Genomic DNA, 12260 nt, shown 5'->3' on the forward strand with positions numbered 1-12260 from the left:
GTCTTTACATTGCACTCTTCTTGATTTCTCAAAATGAAATTACAATCTGTTCTCTTGTTTTCTGAGTTGGAGTTTCACTCTGTTGCCCAGGCTAGAGTGCAGTGGCATGCTCATGACCATCGCAGCCTCGACCTGCTGGGCTCAGGCGATCCTTCCACATCAGCCTTCCAAGTAGCTGGAACTACAGGCATGCGCTACTACACCCAGCTAATTTTTTATTTATTGTAGAGACGAGGTCTCGCCAAGTTGCCCAGGCTGGTCTCAAATCCACGGGCTCAGGCAATCCACTTGCCTCGGCCTCCCAAAGTGCTGAGATTACACACTGAGTCACCGAGCCTGGTCTATAATCTGTTCTTAATAATATTTATATTTTTTTAATTCCACATGAGTAGCAGTTCAACATAGTAGTTAAGAGCTCAGGTTTCAGAGACAGATTTTTGACTTGATCGCCTACTGGCTATGGGATCTTGGGAAACAAACTCTCTGAGCCTCAGAGTACTCATTTCTAAAATGAGAATGGTAACAGTTAAACCCATCTTACAGGATTATCATGTGTTCAGATTAACCCTTTGCATTCAGATGTCCCCACCAAGGGAACACAGAGATTACTGATGATTATTTTACAAGACAACCTTACACAAGTGTAAATTTTTCAAAAATGTGTTTCCTTAAAGTTTTCCATTCAAATAAAGAGATAGAATATATACTGAGATATACATAAAAAAATATCAGCTGGTATCACAGAAAGAGAATGTGTGAAGTACTTTCACAGTGATGCTGACACCTCTTTATAACAGAAGATAGTGATAAAGAGTGTTTGTATAAGAAAGGCAGCTGTGGGTATACCCTTTGAATCATACCACATAACTTGAAAAGATAGATAAGCAAGTTACTGTAGCCTTACAAGAAAGCAACTTTCGAAGTTGAGGGCAGATCATATTGAAGTATCAAGTAGCACAGATCGAAGATATCTATCTGCACTATATCAAAAAAATAAAATTGGAAAAGTAATATTCCTTTGACAAATTTCACATGATTTTGTAATTTAAAATTAGAAATTTTGTATCCATTAATTTGGTTTGCAGAATAATGGGAAAATGGAAAGACAAAAGTGAGTTATAATATAAGCAGCAGTGACGATGAGTCAGATTTAGACTTTTATACCAATAAGTTAGAAAAAATAAACATTGATGTGGAAGAAAATGATAGCGACAATGATATCCCACCAGGAAGAAGATGGGCAAATGTAATTGAAAGTGATAGTGATGAAAGTGCTAGTCATTTTGAAGGAGAAAACTACATATGTCAAGTGAAGAACAGGAAGATGTTACAGAAAAAAAAAACCAATCCTCTAGCAAGGATACATTGTATTCATCCTCAAACAACAGGACCACAAATTACAAGTGATATAAGAGAATTGACTGACTGTTTTACTATGTATTTTACAAGTGAATTAGTGTATAGTGTAATAAAAGAAATAGTTATGAGGATTAAAAAAATAAGGAAAAAGCAGCTCATCACACAAATAGATTTGGCATAAATGGCATGACGTTGATCGACAGGAATTTTTAGATTTTATTGCAGTTATCTTAATGTGAGAGGAAGAATACGAGACTGCATTGTCTGCTTGAAAAGAAAAACACCAAATGGAAGACATCAAACAAATTATTGCGCATTTATCAATAAACCTGCAATGCATATAGGTCACACATTACTACACGCTAGAAAAACATATCAATTTTTGATTTTTTGTCATAAACAAGTTCCTCAATGTCCAAAATTCCATTATAAGTCAAATATCTTTACAATAAAATAATTGGCTTCAATGGTCTACTGTTTAATATGAAGTGATTCATTTTTCACTCTTTTATAAAAAAAGTTTGGTCAAGTTGCTGGTAGGTGATCTGCAGATGTCTGAGTGCAGAGTTAAGATAATGCTTATAAAGTGCTTTCCATGGCACCTGCCACATAGTAAGTACTGAATAAAAAATAGTAAGTGTTATTGTTGCTATTATTACTACTATTTTTCATTTTTACAGCTAATAAAATAAACGTCCTTCAAATCTAAGAATAAAACCGTTTTAGAGGAAGTGAGCATGAGTAGCAATGGCAAGAGGTTGTTGTCAGAGAACAGAATATTGGATTTCAGAGATAGTATAGATGATATCTAGGCTGTGGTCATGGGCACTGGTGGCTAAGATAGTGTAAAGGTAAAGGTCACTGTGTGGAGTTGAGGTTAAGGAATTGTGAAGAGGCTATGGCTGGTCACCCTTGTGATGGTTAATGATCTCTCAGCATGAGGACAGGAAACGAGGTGGGAAGACTCAATTGCCAAGACCTCATGAAGGCAGGAGAATAACTGGGAAAATGGTACCAGCCCTGCCCTGGGCCTTCTCAGGACTCCTTCTCCTCTTTTTCTCAGTACTTGCTAGTTCACATCCAACCTACTTTCCTTGCAAATAAGGAAAATCAGAAAAAAAAAAGCCAAAAAACTGCCCAACTATTTCCCAGCAGTACCTCACAAATCTGCCTTGGGACCTACTAACTACAACTTATTGCAGATAATACCAGGTTAACACACTTCCTGTCTCAGCACCTTGTAATACAGGTGAACAGATAGAAACAGGAATACAAACATGTGGATATTGATATAAAATAATCTCTCTACATACAACTCGTCTGCAAATAGCAAAAGTAAAATAAAAGATACCCAACATATAACTTTATTTAGCCCAGTATCATTTCTTAATCTAGAATATTTCCCTCCCATGTACCCATACACAGAAGCAGTACTCTTAGCTAGCTGCCTGACTAGATGGTAGCCCCCTTGGGTTATTTATTGAGACCCTATTTTCATTAAAATCTGAGCTATCCTACTCCCTCATTTACAATCTGGCTTTTCTTTCATCAAGTATAAATTCTGACATGGGATGGCTCACCTATAGCTTTAATGTATGAAGTAAAGAAAGCTTTATGCAGATTTTGGCTTTTAATGAATCTCCTCTGACAGTAGAAAGATTTAAACCACAGCCAATTCTAAGAACCACTCTAAGAACAGAGACAAGAGTTACTTAAAAGGATATGACTTGCTGTAACTAAATGTAATTCATACCACTTTTCTCAATGACACACCATGATACTTTTCAAAAAATCTTTAAACATTTTATTAACTTTGAAGAAGGAATAAAAACAGCCACTTTAGAAACTAGAGACACTCAAGCACTGATCTATTCAGAAAGTTTCTACACAGCTGAAGAAGTTACATCAAATGGACAAAAAATCGTACAGAAAGCCTATATACAGAAAGACTTAGAAAAATCTATCTCCTAGAAAGCAGGTCAAATGGACTCAGTTAAAGACCTCTCTCAATGTAGGAGAATTAATGGAAAGCAACGTAAAACCTTCTGCTGGGACATAAATAGGAACCAGTCCATATAATCAAGAAGTTACTTTTCCTTCTGATCTAAATGCTTGCCTCCAGTTTGGGCTCAGAGAAAAGTCTTGGTCATTTGAACTGGTTGTCAATCAAGGTCCCCTTCATTTTTGCTTTCTTGGCTTCCAGTTCAGCCTGGAAAGGAAAAAAAAAGTATATGTCTTGATCTATGACATGAAACTCCTATTTACCTTCCTTATCCTAATCACCCAAAATGCTTTAAAGCTTTTAGTATCCAAACTAGAATCGTGGTTCTAAAATCATTATGCAACTCTAAACAACAGCATTCTAATCTTTCTGATGTTATAGCACACAAAGAAAATGCTATTTGTAGGCGAAACAGACAAGGCTGCAGTCAAAGGAAATCAGTGCAAGGATTCCAGTAGTCCCCAGAAGCCCCCAAGAGCGGAAGGAATCAATATTGTGGCAAACCAGTAACCTATTCTTGACAGAACAAGCAGAACACTATTTTAGAACAAAGCTACTTAAAGTTGTGTGGTCCATGAACTGTTTATTATTGGTCCATGCAAGATATGTACAAAAATTGATAGTAACCATTTAGAAACTTATATTGCAATTTGACAGAGTAATAATAAAAGAATCTAATAAAAATGGAGGCCAATTCATTTTTATTGTATTTTACAAGTTACAAATCTGGTCATGACAAATTGAACTTTTTCTTTTTTTTTTTTTTTCTTTTTGAGTTGGAGTCTCACTCTGTCGCCCAGACTGGAGTGCAGTGGCCGCTCCCGGCCACCGCAGCCTCGACCTGCTGGGCTCTGGTGATCCTTCTGCCTCAGCCTGCCAAGTAGCTGGAACTACAGGTGCGCGCTACCACGCCTGGCTAATTTTTTATTTATTGTAGAGACAAGGTCTCATCAAGTTGCCCACATGGGTCTCAAACCCGGGGGCTCAAGCAATCCACTCACCTCGGCCTCCCAAAGTGCTGGGATTATAGGCTGAGCCAAATTGGACATTTTAAAAAAATAAAGTACTGGCCTTTCACCTTAGAAAGTTTCAGGCTGCTCTAAACCACTATGGCAAGGTAAAGCAGCTCCCAGGACCCACCACCTCTGTCACCAAAATCCACTAGTCATTAGAAAAGACTGGTATACCTTTTGATGAAGTACTAATGCAATAATGTCTGAGTTTAATGAAATATAAGTAAATTATTATCAAAAAATGTAAGCACCATCCTATATAGATATGCAGACCTCATGAATAATGCAGAAAACTAGCAGTGCTTTATGAAGCAATGACCAGCCCTAATCCTAATACAGCCCAAGGTAGCTCCCATATATCCCATTATATTCTAGGACAGCGTCCAGAAATCTTGACCTTTTAATTCCTGACCTTGAACCACAAGTAATAGATTAAAATATCATCCTAATTAGGACTATCTAACAAGTATCAAGATTTAGGGCCTAGATCCTGTGGTCACGACTACAGAGCAGGGTATATCAACAGTCACAGACCAGGGATAGAAAGCTAGCACCCAACCTCTCTAGTGACTCCAAACAGACTTCCTAAAGGATTTCCCTGCCAGCTGGAGGTCTTTCAGACCAAGAAATCCAAATAATCGGCCCAGCACCTTGCTACCCCCACCACTCACCAGCTCTTGCAGTCGCCTCTTGCTCATGCCTTTGCGCTCCAGCTGTTTTTCAATAACCTTGGCATTCTGTGCATATGAGTCAGCAACTTCTCTCTGAAGGAACAAAGAAGTGTCCTTAAACCAGTAGTCTCACCAAAGAGTAACAACAGAGACCATATGTAGAAACTAATACTACTCAAATTCATGAAATCATGTCTGAAATAAAAGGACTGTTTTCTTTTTAAAATTTATTTTTATTGTTTTCAGAGACAGGGTCATGCTCTGTCTTCCAGGCTGGACACCATCATAGCTCACTGTAGCCTCAAACTTCTGGGCTCAAGAGATCTTCCTGCCTCAGCCTCCCAAGTAGCTGGGACTGCAGGCACAAACCACCACGTCCGGCTAACTTTTTAAATTTTTTGTAGAGACAGGGTCTCATTATGTTGCCCACGCTGGTCTCGAACTCCTGGCCTCAAGCGATTCTCCTGCCTCAGCTTCCCATAGCTGGGACTGCAAGTGTGAGTCACCACTCCTGGCTAATTTTTCTATTTTTGTAGAGATGGGGTCTCGCTATGTTGCTCAGGCTTGCTACCTTTCAACTCTTCATCCTTTCAATACTCCAGGAGCGTTTAGGTTTCAACTGAAACCATTTGTAAAATAACAGATAGCATCTCTCTATAAACATCATTATACTGAAGGATCATAAAGGTAATTGCTGCTACTGCTAGGGACAGACTCACAAACCATCAGAGCTGGACTGCAAGAGACCTGAAATAATTCAGTCCAATTGTCCAATAGCTTTTCTTTTCGTTTTCTTTTTTTTTTTGAGTTGGAGTCTCACTCTGTCCCCCAGATTGGAGTGCAGTAGCACGCTCCCGGCCACCGCAGCCTCGACCTGCTGGGCTCCAGCGATCCTCCCACCTCAGCCTTTCAAGTAGCTGGAACTATTGGCGCGCGCTACCACGCCCGGCTAATTTTTTGATTTATTGTAGAGATGAGGTCTCGCCAAGTTGCCCAGGAGGGTCAGCTTTTCTTTTCTTTTCAAGTTGGAGTCTCACTCTGTTGCCCAGGCTGGAGTGCAGAGGCACGTTCACAGCCACTGCAGCCTCGACCTGCTGGGCTCAGGCGATCCTTTTGCCTCAGCCTTTCAAGTAGCTGGAGCTACAGGCATACATCACCATGCCAGCTAATTTCTTGATTTTTTTTTTGTAGAGATGAGGTCTTGCCAAGTTGCCCAGGCTGGTATCAAACTCCTGGGCTCAGGCAATCCTCTGGCCTCTGCCTCCCAAAGTGCTGGGATTACAGCCGTGAGCTACCGCACCCGGCCCCCAGTAGTTTTTCAAATGAAGAGGGATAAGGGCTTTGCCCTCTAAGGCATCTCAAAAACAGTACAGAAAAAAAAAATCACTGATCTCATTCAACTCTCTGATTTTCGTCTTACAGATGTCCCTGAGATTCTGGGAACCAGGAACTAGGCCAGTATCACAGAGTTTCTTACCAGGACAGCTGAGGCTAAAAGCACACCTTCATTCATCTTTCTACTACTTGGAGGCTCTAGCTCTAGAGTCCCCTTTCCTCCCCCTCCCCCCACCCCAAATTCCAGTTCCCTTGAGAGCAGAGGCACTTACAGCCTCAATTTCCTCCTCCTCTTCATCAATGGTAGACACAGTAACAGAACTGAACTTGCCCATGTCTTTAGTCCGTTTGGTCATCATCACCTGGAGTGGCAGGAAGAGGCGTCAGTTCAGTTCACCACAAGAGAATCCATGAGCCGTGAGTGTGTCCATGTGCACACGCCTGTGTTGGAGGAAACACTACCTCTTTGGGACAGGGTGACCTATCTAAAAGCACCAATGTTTTTGCTTACATCACATTTTTCTATCATTTTCCATCAAGTTTTTTTTTTTTTTTTTTTTTTTTTGAGACAGGGTCTTCCTCTGTCACCTAGGCTGGAGTAGAGCGGTTTGATCAGAGCTCTCTGTAACCTTGAACTCCTGGGTTCAAGCAATCCTCCCTTCTCAGACTCCCCAAGTTGCTGTGATTACAGGTGCATGCCACCATGCCCAGCTAATTTTTCTATTTTTGTAGAAAAAAGGTCTCACAAAAAAAAAAAAATAGGAGGAAGGAAGGAAGAAAAAAAAGAAGAATCCTTAATACTTAATGTTGCTCAGACTGGTCTTGAACTCCTGGCCTCAAGTGATCCTCCTGTCTCGGCCACCCAAAGTGCTGGGATTATAGGCATGAGCCACTACACTGCGCCTGTGAAGGGTCCTCTTTTTTCTTTCCTTAGAGACAGAGTATCACTCTGCTGCACAGGCTGGAGTATAGTGGTACAATCATAGCTCACTGCAACCTTAAACTCCTGGGCTCAAATGATCCTCCTGTCTCAGCCTTCCAAGTAGCTGGGATTACAGGCATGCCTCACACCTGACTTTTTTTTTTTTAGAGGCGAGATCTCACCATGTTGCCCAGGCTGGTCTCAAGTGATCCTACTGCTTCAGCCTCCCAAAGGGAGGAGATGCCACCACATCTGACCCATCAAGGGTATTTAAAATATATTTTTAAATTAGCTTAATTCATTCTGTTTTTAATTGTTTAAAAAATGTGCAAAATAACAGATAACATCTCTCTGTAAAAGAACATTTTGAAGGAAATAAATGAATAAAAACCATATAATTTCTAACCTTACTCACGAGGCAACTGTAGGAAAGAAAAAAGAACACATAATAGATGTTATAATTCTGTAGCGTCTGCTTATACACAAAAATGGCACAGTCTTAATAAAGAATGCATCCATAATGAGCAATTTCTCATGCACTATAATCCTCTTTAAAAATTTGGGCTAGATCTGTAGCTATATTAAGCAGTCTGTCTCCTTCAATGATAATTACCTTCTTAGGAGGCTCTTGTTTCTGAGTATATATGTTCGTTTTCCCAAAGCCCTGGCCAAACTTGACTACTGCTCCATCCACAATGAAGGTCACGGGAGCATTCTTCGGCTGGGACTGGTAGAAGAGTGGCAGTCCACACCTGCAATGGCACAGTGAATCTCTGGGAGAACTCAGAATCCAAATTACCAAAACAGTGATTCACAAAGTGAGCTTAAACTCTGGAAATAGTTTTGTTTGTGGCATAAAGCTCTTCCCAGTGTTTCCTAAAACTACTGGATAAGAATCACTTAAGTGCTTGTTAAAATTGCTGATCAGATTTCTAGGTCCTTCCCCAAAAGATCTCGATTCAGCAAATGAGGGTGAGGCCTGCGAATCTGTCATTTTAATCAGCATCCCAAGTGATTCTTATCATAAGACACGTTTGGGAACAGCTGACTTATGCTACTTACTGATCACTTTTCAGTCAAAACTGCTGCCATTCTTCCCAGGCATCTGGGTAACTAGTTTGGGCATTTCGTCTGGCTTTTTTGTTTTGTCTTTGCAGTGTCAAGAGGAAGCATAAAGATTCCATTGCAGTAGTTGGCAAACTAATTTCTGGAGTAATTACCACTTTCTTTGGTTGGCCACTACTATGCTTTTTCAGCTAAATAAAGTAGACCTATATAAGGCATGATAAAACCAAATTAATAAATCCACTGTGGCTTGGAGCTAAAATGCCTTTTGTGGGGGGGGGGGGAGTCTCACTCTGTTGCCCAGACTGGAGTGCAGTGGTATGATCCCAGCTCACCACAGCCTCCACCTCCTGGGCTCAGGTGATCCTTTCATCTCAGCCTCCTGAGTAGCTGGGACTACAGGCATGTGCTACCACGTCCAGTCGATTTTTTTTTTTGTAAAGATGAGATCACACTAAGTTGTCCAGGCTGTTCTTGAATTCCTAGCTCAAGCAATCCTCCCATCGCAGTCTCCCAAAGTGCTAGGATTACAGGCATGAACCACCACACTCGATCTAAAATGCCTTCTTATCTATTTTCCTCTGCTTTAATTCTCCTAGTCTGAGTCCTCTGAGAGCCAAAATGTGACTGTAGTTACATCAAAACTGAACTTACTATAGTTTAATATTCTCACTATTAACAGCCTAAAGCTGGAATTTTTTTTTTTTTTTCTCTAAATAATGCTCTTTAAACTAAGGTTCTATTGTAAGTCTATGGTCCTGTAATAAACTTTATAAATAGGTCTGGATTAAATTACACCGTTACATTTACCACATGACCCAGCAGTCCCGTTCCAAGAGAAAACACGTCTCCATCAAGATTTATACTAGACATGTTCATAGAAACTATACTGGCAATAGCCCAAACCAGAAACAACTCAAAACACCCTTCCATGGGTGAATGGGTAAACAAAATGTGGTGCAATGAAATACTACTCAGCAATAAAGAGGAACGTATAACTGATACACATAACAGCTTGGATGAATCCCAAAAAATTAAGTGAAATAAACCAGGTGCAACAGGTACATATTGTACTCAGTAGAACACATATTGTAGAATTTACATTAATTTTTAGGAAAGGCAAAACCATATAGTGAAAGAAAGCACATCAGTGCCTACCGGGGAGATGGGTAGAGAAGAGGATTAACTACAAAAGGAACATGGGGTGCTGGAATGTTTTAGATCAGGATGGTGGTGGTGTTACATGACTAAATACTTTTGTCAAAACTCATCAAATTGTACACTTAAAATGGGCAAATTTTGTTATATATAAACTACATCTCAATTTTTAAAAAATTATACTCTTAAAAACTCATTTTTGAGGGAGCATACTGGTATTTGTGTTAGCTGAAGTCTGAAGGCAATTGAGATGATAAAGATAAAGACATAACAGCGAATTGTATCCAAATAATTATTTTCCTCATACAGTATGCTTCTATTTGCCTATGCTTAGAGAAACCCACAATGTTAATACTTACTTTGCACACTTCTTCCTGTATTGCCGCTCAATGCCTTCAGGCCTACACAAAAAATGGAAATTAAAAAGTAAAACAATATGAACAAATCTCATAACCTATTAACCTCACCATCCCATTTCTTCAGAGGGCCTTTCAAAAGTTTTCATTTCATAGATCAACTTATTAAACATTTCCTCCTTCCTTCAACAGACATCTACTGAGCCCCTGACATGGGTCAGGTATCTCCCTGACAGAGGGAAGAGGAGGAGGAGCAGTAAAGTAGTCCTAGTCCTAGTAGCAACAGCAGTTATAATAATAACAACAATAATAGCAGCAATGACTTACAGTACTTTCACTATGAGCCAGGAGCTATTCTAAATTATACATGTATTAACTCATTTAATCCTTACAACAACCCTGTAAGGTAGGACACATTATTATTCCTACTTTACAGATGAGGGAACCTAAGCACAAAGCATCACATGAGTTGCCCAAGGTCACAGAGCTAGGAAGCAGAGGAGGTTAAATCCAAGCCCAGGCAGTCAAGCTCAAGAGCCCACACAATATTGGCCTTAGATAACCAAGGATTAAATCCTGCCCATGTAATTGCTTAACACAAACCTCTCATCCTCAATTTTTCTCTTTCTCTCATCACCCACACTTTATCAGCAAATCCTATGGATTTTATCTCCAAAAAAAAAGATCTTAAACTTGTCTGCTCTTTTCTACCTTCCTGTCTCCATCTTGGCCTACACCACCATTATCAACTCCCTGGACTACTGTAACAACTTCTGACTGACCTCCTCACTTCCCCTTCCCTTGTTTAACTTTTTTTTTTTGAGTTGACTTGCTGGGCTCAGGCGATCCTTTCACCTCAGCCTTTCAAGTAGCTGGAACTACAAGCGCGTGCTACCATGCCCGGCTTATTTTTTGATTTATGGTAGAGACGATGTCTCACCACGTTGCCCAGGCTGGTCTCAAACCCCTGGACTCAGAAAATTATCTCGCCTTGGCCTCCCAAAGTGCTGGGATTACAGGTTTGAACCACCATACCTGACCTTCTTTAACTTTTTAACAGGCATTTTATATTTTAAGAATATAAGCCGGGCTCGGTGGCTCAGCCTGTAATCCTGCGCCTTGGGAGGCTGAGGTGAGTGGATTGCCTGAGCCCGCGGGTTCCAGACCCGCCTGGGCAGCGAGACCTGATCTCTACAATAAATAAAAAAATCAGCCGGGTGTGATAGCACACACCTGTAGTTTCGGCTACTTGGAAGGCTGAGGCGGAAGGATCGCCAGAGCCCAGCAGGTCGAGGCTGCGGTGGCCGGGAGTGGCCACTGCACTCCAGTCTGGGCGACAGAGTGAGACTCCAACTCAAAAAAAAAAAAAAAAAAAAAAAGAATATAAAATGAAAAGTAAATATCCTCCACTCACCCAGTTTCCTTTCCCAGAGGCAAATATTATTTGTGTTCACTTAGAAATACATCTTGGTTGGCCAGGCATGGTGGCTCAGGCTCATAATCCCAGCATTTTGGGAGGCTGAGGTGGGAGAATTGCTTGAGCCCAGGAGTTTGAGACCAGCCTGTGCAACATAGTAAAGCCTCATCTCTACAAAAAATTAGCTGGGCATGGTGGCATGTGTCTTTAGTCCCAGGTACTTGGGATGGTAAAGTGGAAGGATAACCTGAACCCAGGAAGTGGAGGCTGCCATGAGCTGTGATCATGCCACTGCACTCCAGCCTGGGCAAAAGGGTGAGACCCTGACTCAAAAAAAATTATACATACACATACACACACACACACACACACACACATACACACACACTCCACCATTATATATACACCACCACATGCTGCTAGTTTATGTGGTGGTGGTAGTGGTGGTGTGTGTGTGTGTGTGTGTGTGTGTGTGTGTGTGTGTGTGTGTCCACATAACTATATATACATACCACCACATAAGCTAACAGCAAACTTAATGGTGAAAGACTAAAAGCTTTTTCCCTAACATCAGGAACAAGATAAGGGTGCCACTCTCACTACTTTTATTCACCATGAGGAATAAATTTAACAAAAGAAGTATAAGAATTGTACACTGAAAACAAATAAACAAGACCTAAATAAATATAAAGACACTTCATGCTCATGGTCTAGATGGTTTACTATTGTTAAGACGGCAACATTCCTCAATTAATTTACAGATTCAACACAAACCTTACCAAAATCCTAGCTGATTGTTTTGCAGAAATTTAAGCTGATCCGAAAATTAGGAATTCCTAAAATAAGGAATTACAAGAAATCCAGTATAGCCAAAACAATTTTTTTTTTTTTTGAGTTGGAGTCTCACTCTGTCGCCCAGACTGAAGTGCAGTGGCCACTCCCTGCCACTGCAGCCTCAACCT

General features: G+C 40.5%; 1 protein-coding gene across 2 annotated transcripts in view; it reads right to left on the bottom strand.

Moving 5' to 3' along the window:
• Positions 1 to 3137: 3137 nt before the first annotated feature.
• The window catches only part of CUNHXorf56 (chromosome unknown CXorf56 homolog), a 17173-nt gene continuing 8050 nt past the window's right edge, over positions 3138 to 12260 (bottom strand). The window contains exons 3-7 of one of the 2 annotated variants that reach the window (XM_008073607.1): positions 9885 to 9926; positions 7916 to 8054; positions 6653 to 6742; positions 5046 to 5138; positions 3138 to 3568 (exon numbers count right to left, since the gene is read on the bottom strand). In XM_008073607.1, coding sequence (XP_008071798.1) covers positions 3506 to 3568; positions 5046 to 5138; positions 6653 to 6742; positions 7916 to 8054; positions 9885 to 9926 — 427 coding nt within the window. In that variant the 3' untranslated portion in view covers positions 3138 to 3505. The remainder of the gene's footprint in view (positions 3569 to 5045; positions 5139 to 6652; positions 6743 to 7915; positions 8055 to 9884; positions 9927 to 12260) is intronic. The other variant, XM_021706736.1, reaches the window with a different exon arrangement.

Source organism: Carlito syrichta, unplaced genomic scaffold (assembly GCF_000164805.1).
Source record: "Carlito syrichta isolate Samal-C Ts95f unplaced genomic scaffold, Tarsius_syrichta-2.0.1 Scaffold315966, whole genome shotgun sequence".
Classification (NCBI taxonomy): domain Eukaryota; kingdom Metazoa; phylum Chordata; class Mammalia; order Primates; family Tarsiidae; genus Carlito; species Carlito syrichta.